At 37.7% G+C, this 11,513-nt stretch overlaps 2 protein-coding genes across 2 annotated transcripts in view; one reads left to right on the top strand and one right to left on the bottom strand.

Annotated features, from left to right (window-relative positions):
• cdk5rap3 (CDK5 regulatory subunit associated protein 3) lies at positions 1 to 6,793 on the bottom strand. Its single transcript, XM_014014742.1, has 14 exons — positions 6,683 to 6,793; positions 6,378 to 6,423; positions 6,054 to 6,185; positions 5,845 to 5,945; positions 5,700 to 5,748; positions 5,384 to 5,562; positions 5,154 to 5,290; positions 2,986 to 3,130; positions 2,241 to 2,348; positions 2,031 to 2,112; positions 1,858 to 1,946; positions 712 to 917; positions 444 to 615; positions 1 to 206 (listed from the first exon to the last, which is right to left on the bottom strand). The coding sequence occupies exons 1-14, from the start codon at positions 6,686 to 6,688 to the stop codon at positions 141 to 143; spliced, it is 1,518 nt and encodes a 505-aa protein (XP_013870196.1). The 5' UTR covers positions 6,689 to 6,793; the 3' UTR covers positions 1 to 140.
• Positions 6,794 to 7,684: 891 nt separating this feature from the next.
• The window catches only part of prr15lb (proline rich 15 like b), an 8,774-nt gene continuing 4,945 nt past the window's right edge, over positions 7,685 to 11,513 (top strand). Inside the window, exon 1 of the mRNA XM_014014743.1 lies at positions 7,685 to 7,875. The gene's annotated coding sequence lies outside the window, so the exon portion shown is untranslated. The remainder of the gene's footprint in view (positions 7,876 to 11,513) is intronic.

The following is an 11,513-nucleotide window of genomic DNA, read 5'->3' as shown; positions in this document are numbered from 1 at the left end:
TTAGTAAATGGCATTTTTTTATTTTATAAGTCTTTAATTGAGCTGCAGTTTACAAAACCACTCAAGTTGAAATTAAATACTATTTTTATTTGACTTTGTGGATTATAACAAAATATTTTTGCGTACRTCTGCAGAGTACACTAAATATTAACCCCCATCAGGTTGACTGGTCGGCTGTGGTATCTCTTTGAAATGTCGGCTTCGATCTGCAAAAATAAACAAAACAGTCACAACAGACAAMAACAAACCATTGTTCCTGACAGGCTTAAAGGTGTGCTATGAATGTTTTTACTTTTATTTAAAACCCCATCTTGYGACAGGGAGTTTTTATTTTCTGTTTCGGTTTTTATTCTTTCTGCAGCCAAACCAAACACCCCCCTGCCGACCCTGGAAAGTACCGCGCCGATCCTAGAACATAAATGAAACGTAATCTGATCTGGTACCAGTTTCTGGAGTTCCCGGGTGCGTCCTGCCAGCAGGTTGACATGAGGCTCCAGCCTGGAGTGCTCCTGTAAGGTTTCCTGCCTCCTCTCAGCCATCGCGGCAGCTTTCAGCACCAGAATATCTGCCTGCTTCAGCTTCTGCCTCAGCATCTCTGACACRCGCTCCACATACCTAAACACACAATTCATCCAAATAACAACACAGAAACTTGTTATACGTCAAAGTAACACAGCAGATTTAAAGGTGGAGTTGACACTCAGGCCGGACCTCGGGGAGGCCTGGATCATGAACAGGTGCTGCATCCGGAGCGAGGTGAGCCGGCCCAGGAGGTCCTGCACCTGGGACAGCATGTCCCTCACGTGTTCACGGGTTTGGTTCTGGATGATGGAGGGGGCCAGCTGGAACTGGCTCATGGCCACCACGTCCCCCTCCTCTCCCATCTCGCTGATGCGCTGCGTGAGGAACGCCTCCAGCTGGAACCAGCACAAAAGGTGGCAGGTGTTAAATTAAAAAAAGAGATGTAGATTTGCAAATGGTTATAAAAYCAAACAATCACAAAATACCTAAAAACTCAGTATATGGTTTTACGAGTCGGTAGGTCTTGAGGTATTTTATGATTGTATGATTTTATGTGGTATGTGGGGGGCAGGGGGGCTCTATGGTGTACATTTTAAAACATCCTTAGACCATAGACAAAAAAATCATCACATTTGATTGAAAACCACATCATTTCACACATTTTGTCACATAAMTGGCATAGTTTCTTTTGAGCTTGGCTCAGCCAAAGTGAAACAGGAAGTGACATCAAAGGAGAACTCTTGAAGAAAATTAACTATATTTTTAATTGAAACAATATTATTTGAACTCTGCTCTTCATCTCTCTGATAAAGACTCGAAATAATCTAAAGAAACACCAGATTCTTCTCTACAGTCTGTGTTAGTTGTTGTATCACTGCTCTATTCACATGCAGACATTCCCCTTTGACATCACTTCCTGTTACTTCACATGCAAATATCTTAACAACTATTCATCGCAACAGCTTGATTTTTTTTTGCAATATTTTATCAATGCTTTCTTTCCAAATATGTATTCATTATTATTAGGGAAAAAAATGATGTCACGGGTACTTTAAGGTCTCAGGACATTTTTGAGTATGTCCTAAAATATACACAGAAGGGCTGAAGTTTATGTATTTTAATGTGTCTGAGCCTCTATCATGRACCTAAATAACCTTAATTTTCTGCTACAACYTGTGACAGACAAYARCGTTTTTTCATCTGTTTATTTAGGAGTAAAATTTGTTTGTTTTTATCAATAAACCTGTTGATTCTCACCGATACACATCAGGACATGKAAATATTTATGTGGTTTATAATTTCAGTCATTTGACAATAGATGGGTGCAGTTTTTACCTCCATGAGCTCATCAATGAACTGGCTGCGTGACTGAGAGWTTTCCAGTAAACTCAGAGCGTCCTCCCCCCTCGCTACACCCTCAGGACCTGAACCATAAACACGAAACGTCTTCACCTGAGCACAGTTTGTCTAAAATCATGATGAGAAATTAAAAACAACAMTAATCTTACATTGGGTGCCTGCATCTACAATTTCAATTTCTACTGGAGCTGCGTCACCGTCGCCCCAATCAATGCCGCCTGCATCGGCGTCCTGATGAAGGAGACAGCAAGAAGTTTTATCTTTCTTTTATTTTTTTTACTAAACAATCAGAAAGTGACTAATTAATCATTATGTGGTGATTAATCAAGTCCTAAATCAACACGCAGGTCTGTTCTTACCCCAGGTGGCGGCTCCAGACTGACACCCCAATCTATTCCATCCTCAACCGCGACACCGGCGTTCACGCCCACATCCTCTGCTCCCTTCCCGAAGTCGCCCCAGTCGATCTGAAACAATTTCATCATTTAGAAAAAGTTGGTGCCATTTGTTGAATAGTTTGGAACAAAATCTGGTTAAATGAGAGCAAACCAGTAAAGAAAATCCCCTTTAAATCACCTGGGTTTTATTTTGAAAAATAAAAATCTTCGACAGCCGACCCAGACTGAGCAAGGAGGCTTTAACTGTTTAACTCAACGGTCACGTCCGGATCGATGTTTCTCTGATCGTCAAGAAAAACATCGGTCTGACTATAAAGCAGAAGCGGTGACCTTTGTTTCTGTAACGATATTAAAAACCTGCTGCTCTGTTTGCTTCGATCAACACGTGACAGAAAAAATAATGTGAAACAGGAAAAGGGAACTATAAAAAGCTGGGTTCTCGACTTTTCTAAAGTTCTTAAAAGAAATAAGATTTAAACATTTTTAACTCCATTTTTGAGACAATCAATCAAAAAACAGTTCTTTTCACGTTGGCATAAAMAAACACCTAAAATAAGCAGCAGCAGAAGAAAAATGTGATAAAGTTGTCAAGTTAAAACATAAAAATAAACTGTTTTAGCTACATCACAATGTTAGCATCTCTGCTTCTTCATGCATTTTCTCTTAGTTTCAGTTTATTGATTTTAATTTTATCGATGAAACCAACCGCGTCTTGGGTCACAGCTTCAGGAGGCGTGTCCTCCACGGCCGGGCGTTCCACAACCATCGGGACTTTCCCCGTTCTCCACTCGTAAAAGGTTACGTTCCCCMTCTTCTGGACAAACGTCAGCACCGGCAGGACTGGTTCAGACCTACAGACATGTGAGTCCATCAATTCAGCACGGTTTCTATTAAATCAGTTTTGTTGTGCTCACAGGAAAATATTTGATAGGCTATGAAACGCTTTGACGTTTTAATGCCAGAATGTGTGAAGGAAAAAAAAAAAAAGACAACTGAACTCTGAGTTAAAACACAAATCAAACAATCCAGCTAAACTAACATGCTTTCTGCTAGATTAAAGTAACTGACATGGTTTTAAAATTCATGACATGAAATAAAACTGACAAAATAAAAAAGGGAGATTTTACCTTTATTTAAACAGTGGAACATTAAGTCATCGACGAACTAGTTTCTTTAAAGCTTTCATTGTGCTTGTTGTAATGTGTTTAAATAACAATGAAATGTGCTGAATTTATAGAATTAAAAGCAGTAAAAGAAGCCTGCTCATAGGGTGAAGCATTAGGGTTGGCCAATAAATCAATAACGATAAATATCGCGAAACACACGATCAAGTTTAACAGAAAATTTGTCCAACAGAATGATGATTTCACTGAACTCTGATGCAGAACTGCACGGCATTCTGGGGGATGTAGGCAGAGGAAAGGCTTTAGCTGCTCGACCTCTCACAGCACAGCTAAATAATGTTGGTGGCATCAACTTGCTCACTCTTTTAGAAGCTAGCAGCAACCTGCAGTGGTAGTTTCATGTTTTGCCTCAGAACTGCTTAATAATAAAATAAGAAAGGAACGACGTGGAGTGAAAGGAGAAAATGATAACAGCTCGCGAGGAAATTGTGGATAAAAGAGGAAAGGTCACGTCACCAGTTTGGCAGAATTAATCATCCTTTTTACTCCTGGTCCTTATTTCAAATAGGTAAAACAAAAAAAGGGATCAAGAATTATTGATAGACGGATATGAAACGCTTCTATCCAGATACATTTTTCAGCCACACGAAGCATTTTGAAAGTAGAGAAACTAGATAAATATGCATTCCCTAAAATAATGCATCTTATGTTTTTGTGCACTCAGCAGTAAGAAGACAGTATATCAGTGGTTCCCAACTTTTTTAGACTTGTGTACTCCCTGAGCCATTTTATCATAAAACTAGTACCCCCTCAGTCAAATATGATAGAATAGAATAGAATAAAATAGAACAGAATGCCTTTATTGTCATTACATGCGTGCATAACGAGATTAGAGCCACTCCCACAGTACTGCAATTACACATTAAAAAAATAGAAAAGAATAAAGAGTAACAGGATAAAATTTGCTAAAATATGCCTATATATATATATNTGTATACACATGTATATATGCATATACCTACATATATACAACAATAAAAAGCACAATAAGAATCAGTTGTGAATGTGGTAGAAGAAAGTAAAACACCTTTTCTTAACGTCCTCCTCCCGTCACGTCATCACGTAAGCCCACGCAACATCCCAATACATGACAATATATATATATGCATATACCTACATATATAAAACAATAGAAAAACAATAAAAAGCACAATGAGAGTCGGTTGTAAACGTGAAACTCAAGTAGAAGGAAGTCAAATGACATTATTGCACATTTTGTATATTGAGGTATATGGATTATGCTAAATGTAATGATGATTCTCCAAAAGTATAATGTAAAACAACTGATTATTAAATGAAACTTATTTATTTAACCCCCTAGAACGTTTAGTTATCAAGGATTTGATTCTTTTCAACTCAAATTAAACATAAAGATAAAAACGTTGCCTCGAAAGTGAATAAGTAATTAAATAAAGAAACCAGGTAATGGCAGGTGCAGGAAGCAGCAGCGTCCAAAATACGTCAGAAACTCACGCAAATGAGTAACTTCCGTGAGATTCCATGTTTTATAATGGATTCCATTTTGTGTTACTTCCATAATTCCATCTGCAATTTCCACATTGCGGAAATCATAGGGCCCTACAAATGTCAGTCCTAATTTTATTAACTTTTTTACACACTTACTCACGTAACTTTGGTTGGAAATCATTGCAATATATGATGATGATGATGATGATGATGATGAACTCACCAGTCACAGACAAAGTTTGTGAAAGCAGCATAAAGCTGAATCTGCTCCTCCAACCATGCAGCGTCCTTCCCGACCTTCTCCAGGACATCTGGTAACTCCTTCACCAGGGCTTGCAGCTCTCGTGGAACATTTTCACCCTTTGAAGAAAAAAAAAAAAAAAACATGACGCCACTGGTTTTTAAATATGTCATTCTCGATCCCGCAGCGTACGGTTTGTGCCTCAGACTCACCGTGATCCCGTACTGTTTGCAGGCGTCGTAGTAGCGCTCCCTCAGCTCGGCTGCTGAACTCTGACACTCCACCTCCCGCCTGCTGAGCTCCTGCTGGAGCTGCTGAGCTTTGGCGAGCTGCTTCCTCAGAGCTGGACCTTCGTAGCTCACGTTACGAAACAGCAAGCTGGCCACCTCCGCTGGGACACGCCAACACAGAAAAGACAAATTCAGAATCAGAATCTATAATTTAAACGTTACCTAAAAAGAAGAACCATGGTTGTGATTATAAACACATAAGAGTTGTGAGTTATTCTCTCATATTTGTAATACTCACCCAAATAAACATTATCTGCTTCATAAAGTGACACGATCTCCTGCCAGTCCTGTGAGAACAAAAAACAGGCTGAAGCTGTAAATTCTGACAGATTATCACGAGGTGAAAAAAGACGAGGTGCGGCAGTCTGTCTGAATCCGTTCACCTTCATTCTYTGAGACGAATATCTGCCAAAGATGTTCTTCGACGAAGCCTCGGTTCCCCTCAGAATCTCCACGATCCTCCGGCAGTGAAAGTAGTGAATGTCTGTGAGTGGAAACATAAAACAAAATGTATTAAAACATGTTTTCGACATCTGGAGCACCGTATGAAAGAACTGTGAGAGAGTAGAGAGTCCAGGTGTTCTTCACCTACAGGAGCCGGAGAGAAGCTGCTTGATCTCCTCGTTTTCTGGCATGTCCTGGATGGCTGCGTTGATCTTCTCTCTGATTGTTTTTATGGCACTCTGCCATTTTATATTACAGTGCCGTCGATCCAGCAGCCAGTCTGCAAACACACACAAAATGCAAATATATATATATATTTTTATGTTTTATTTAATACATTTAAAAAGACCTGTAAAAAACAAACGACAAATTCCAAACTTTCCCATCACCCTCTGAAATTAGTCTGCAACAATAACAGGACACAGGAAAAAAAAAAAAACAGCCATACTGCATTATTTGTACTTTTCCTCACCTAAAAGCTTGCTGGTCTGTATGTCGATGGGAAGATTTTGAATATTCTGTTAAAGAGAAATTGCATTTAGAAATATTTTTTCACTTAGTTTCTTAGTTTTAGTATCATAAAGGAAAAAGTAACAACTTTAACAGCTTATTATAGGACAAATAAACATAAAAACTCCACACAAGCGACAGAGATTTCACCGTGAGCTCTAAAAGATCAGCTTTTTTTCCAGCTAAATCGGACTTTGAGTCAGTTAGTGAAGCTAGCAGATGTTAGCTTCCAGGCTAATATTAGTTAGCGAAAATGTTTCAGCTCACCTCCATTATTCCTCCGCCCTTTTAAACCCGTTAACGCTTCCAATGTTTCACCGTTTCATTGATTTGTTATGTTTATTTTCTGATTTATTACAGTCACCATCGGATTTAGCTGTTTTTGACACGTTCAGTATAGTTGAACCAATAAAACGAGAGAATATTAACACACCTAAAGAAATGACCAATCACGTTCGACTTTACTAAAACTCACAGCTGATTGGGTAAATTTCAGCAACAGATCTGTTGCAGTAACTTAAATTTACCGCTAGAGGGAAACATTTTGTGCAGTTTTCAGTTCAGTTTATCATAGGATTATTTATCAGTATGATAAATTATATATTATTTTTTTAAATAAATGCCTTATTACCTCATAGGTGTAGGCTTTAATATGTATTAGTAGTTACACTTAAAATGTTGTAACGTAAAATATTTGTGTGGCTAATTACAGCCCATGTATTGTATTTACAAGTGTGTTTTAATTGACAATATAATGCTGAAGTGCTACAATTTGAAATAGCTAAGATTGTATGGAGGACCAAAACTGTTGAAATAAGAAATAAAAGTAGAAATATATATAAAACATAGATAACCGATATTGTTTCCATTTTCTAATTAAACAATTTATTTTGACACAAGTTTTTCTGCATGTTGTGAATTAAATGTAGGGCAGAAATGTTTAAATCCCTGCAGCAGTGACTGTGTCTCAGACAGGCGGCCTGAATTCAGAAGATTTGAATGCGAGTAAAGCATCTATCCACTGTCTGTGATTTTACACAAAGCCATGCAAAACAGCTCCAGATCCCTCTCAGCCTCACGTTCCACCTTACAGTCACCCCGAAACTGGACACTTCAGAGCCTCATTCTGCAAAAAAGAAAAGAAAAAAAAAAAGAAACTCTCACACTTTTGAAGTGAGACAGATAAAATGTTTTGTTTGCAGTTTGGTGCGAGTTATCTTCTGTGCAGCGAGCACTCAGGGGTTGCAACACTCCAGCTGGGCGGGCTTTAAGGTGTGTGTTTGAGAAGGGTGTGTGCAGAGGTGGAGGACAGAGGGACAAGGCAGGAGGGAGAGAGATGCTGCACCTGTGCTCGATCACCTGAGGACAAGAGGCAGAGGAGCAGCACAGAAGGACAAGGAGCATGGTGGGACACTTTCACTTCTGAGAGAATCTTCTTCAAACTAATCATCAAACCTGAGGTGAGACAGCATAAAAAAAGATATTTAAAGAACAAATGTTTTATGTCACTGGATATAAACTTAGTAAACTCAGCTTTATCAGTAATTTAGGTCATCAAAACCTCAAATAAGCCAAATCATCTCATTACATAACACAAAAAACTAGTCAGATAAATTAATCAAAATTTGACAAAAACAAACATTTCCAGTTTATTGTAAGATGTTTATTTTAGAGTAAACATTTAAGCTTCTGATAAATTAACTCAAACGTTGCTAAAAAAAAAACGTGAATTAATATGAACAGAATGACATGAAAAATACTTTTCCTATTTATAGCAATAGCCTTACAACATTTTGCAACATTTTTGTAAAAGTTTAGGCCCTCAGCCTCCGCTTTTGAGGACCACTGTTTTAAAGAATTCGTGCACTAAATATTTAAAGACTATTCCAGCAAACACAGCATGAAAAAAATAAAATTTTCACAATGTGAGTATTGTCCTTTTTTTTCACTTTAATGCAAATTAAAAGAAGGTTTTGGTTTTAAAATGATCAATGTAAACTTTACCTAAATAACTTTTTCTCGATTTTAAATGAAAAAAAAAWGAAAGAAAACCTCACAAGTGAAAGTAAAGCTCATCCTCATCCTGGGTTATCACGGGATTAGCCATAAAGATGATAATCTGATGGACTTTGATGCCATTAAACAAAAAAGCAAAACAGCTTCCTTTTGATTTCCCAGAAAATCCCATAAACAAACCAGGCCGTACTCAGAATTACAGATAAGTTACGAAAGCGTTATTATAAAGACCAGACAAAGAAAAACTGCTCCTTCATCAACTCCCTCAGCGTTTCTGTTCCGGGTCAGCCGTCCCAGGAGACGAAACCCGAGAGTCTGCTCCAGAGCGCAGGCCGCTCGGGCCTCGGCGTCTCCGCCAGACTCTGAGCTTCTAACAGTTGAGCGAAACTTTGCTGGCGGGCTCGCAGAACACACGGTAACTTATTAAAAAGCCCAGCGGAGGGGCCTCCTTTGTGTCAACAGGACGTTTTGTCTCAAAGGTCACGACTAAGTCAAACACCACAGAAAATATGTGTATTTTTATCTCTGTCATCTGGGACATGAAAGTGCAGCTCAGCTGAGTGGGTTCTGCAGAAACATTTACACTGAAAGGCAACAAAAATGACTTTTGAAGACATTTTCCTAACGGAGTCGAGCACAACGATTAAAATTTTAAGAAACGACTGTTAAAAAAAAGTAGCCCTCAGAGTGTTTGTTGTAAATGACCCTCAGCTACCACCACAACAAATATTACCTCAACGTGTCACCCTGAACAAACTACAAACAATAGGTTGGCTGTGGCGGCCATCTTGAATCAGGTCGGCCTCAAAAGGTGATCAGTTTTAAGCGTTCATCCAGAGACCGTTTCCTGAAAGTTTCATTAAAAAGTGTCCAGTAGGTCATGAGATATTTTGCTAACAGGCACATATTTTCCTCTGATGTGAGTCCTGCTGCGACACAGAACCAGAACTCTTTGTACTTCATGGTCCAGGTGCTGAGGTCACATGACTCAGATGGGAGTCTGAYGAGTTTCTGTAGGAGGACACTGGGTCTGTATTTGCATAGGTGCTGGATGATAAAAGTGACCAGACTCTGCTTCCTTCAAGCCTCATAAAAGACACTTTGTTACGTTTCTGAAGCTCATAAAGGCCCGTTTATGATCCGCACAGAATCCAAACAAACTCTTTGTCAGATCAGTTCCTGCTTTGTGTTCAGCACAAAAGAAAAACCTGCTTTCAGAAGCACGACCGGGCTTCGCTTTCAGTTTAATGTTCGAGAAGTTCAGGTGGATTTCAGCCACTTAGAACAAATAAAACTGACATTTTCATGATTTTATATGAACAAATCGGAAGTTTTTATTTGTTTTACTTAAAAAAAATCAACTATTCTGTCTCTATAAAATATTTTAACTAAATTGTAAATAATTTCCACGTTTAATTTCAGATCTTTTCTGATATTAATGAGCCTTTTATGATGCTTTTTAATTAACTTTCTCTTCACACAGTGGCGTCACCAACARCAAAGTTTTTTTTCTAAAAAGTGAAATTCTATAAAGAAAATAGACTGAGCTGACTAAAATACCACAGAATATAAAATATATGATCAATTATTAATGAATTAACTGGGAAAATGTGAACGTTTGTTGTGAAGAACAGAGTTCAATGAAGAGAATAAAACTAGACTAATAAAGTTAAAATGATCAGAACAAAACACTAAAAAGTAGCAAAACTATAGCTGAAAGCTAAAATTTTCAAAATAGCTTAAATCTAGAAAACCAGCATAAAAGCTCAAATAAACAAAGCTGAACACTAACAGTAGATGAAAGCTAAAATTATAAGAATAGCAGCAAGTTAAAGCCAACAGATAAAAATAGCTTAAAGCTAAAATGAGCAAAACAGTGGCATAAAGTTACTAGTAGCAAAAACAATAATAAAAAAAATAAAGAAATCAGGATAGTAACTGACAGCTAAAACCAACATAAGAAAAACTAAAATAAACAAAACAACAGCCAACAGCTAAACCAATCAAACAAATAACTATAACCTTACATTAGCTGAAAGCTATTATGGTAGCTGAAAGCTAAAACCAGCAGAAAAATAGTTAAGAGCTAAAATGTGCAAAACTTAAAAATGACAACACTTTCTTAATCTGATGCTAATAAATTTCAAAAGCACCTTTTTTCAGAGAATAAATAATGTCAGTGAATTTCTGTGAGAAAAAAACTCTAAATAAAATCAAAAAGTATAAAAGCTGCAACAACCAAAATACTCAGCTAAAGTGTCCCCAACAAGCTGAATATTTGGTCAACCTTGAAGAGACATTATTTGATTAACAAATATGAAAATTATGAAGATAAGTTTGTGAAATCTGCTTTGACAGTTTTAAACATCTTCAGAAAACTTCTCAGTTTGATGAGTGATTTTTGTATCTTTGACCCTAAAAGCCGAGTTTGTTCTTCCTTCCTGTGTTTCATACTCAATTATCAGCTGAAGCATGAAATTGTTGAAACGTGTTGCTGGTTTCAGGAATGTGGGTCGAACCGGGTACGTCGTCAAACATTATCCAAGGAGAGAYGTTTTTGTGCAGAGAATGAAAGGAGGAAATTTGAGTACCCGTCATGTTTAAGGCTGAATATCATCCGTGCTCAAGATAAAAATCTGAAATACAAAAGTCAAAATTAAATCCATAAACTAACGTGAATCCAATGTTCTGCGTGATCGGTTAGCACTCAGAGCATGCAGGGTTCAGTCTCAGCTACTACCACAGCTCAATATCTGTTAAATTGGCTGCTTTGTTGTCATTTTTGTGTTTGCTCTAATTGTTTTGTTGTGGCGGCCATTTTGAACCAGATTGGCTTCAATCAKAAATCTGTTTGTGTAAATCCACATAGTGATTTGTGAGATATTTTGCTAACAAACACAGGCAGGCAAGAGCAAAAACGTTAATGCCTTTCGCCTTTGATGGGCGATAAAAACAAGATGAACAAACACTTTATTGTTGACGGTTTAATTTGAATTATTATTTGATTTGATTTGATTTATTGATTCAACAGGAAAATATTACAAAAAATCAAGCCTGACTCAGCATAATTGCTGTCTTACAG

Source organism: Austrofundulus limnaeus, unplaced genomic scaffold (assembly GCF_001266775.1).
Source record: "Austrofundulus limnaeus strain Quisiro unplaced genomic scaffold, Austrofundulus_limnaeus-1.0 Scaffold119, whole genome shotgun sequence".
Classification (NCBI taxonomy): Eukaryota; Metazoa; Chordata; class Actinopteri; order Cyprinodontiformes; family Rivulidae; genus Austrofundulus; species Austrofundulus limnaeus.
This window is presented reverse-complemented; position numbering and strand designations above follow the sequence as displayed.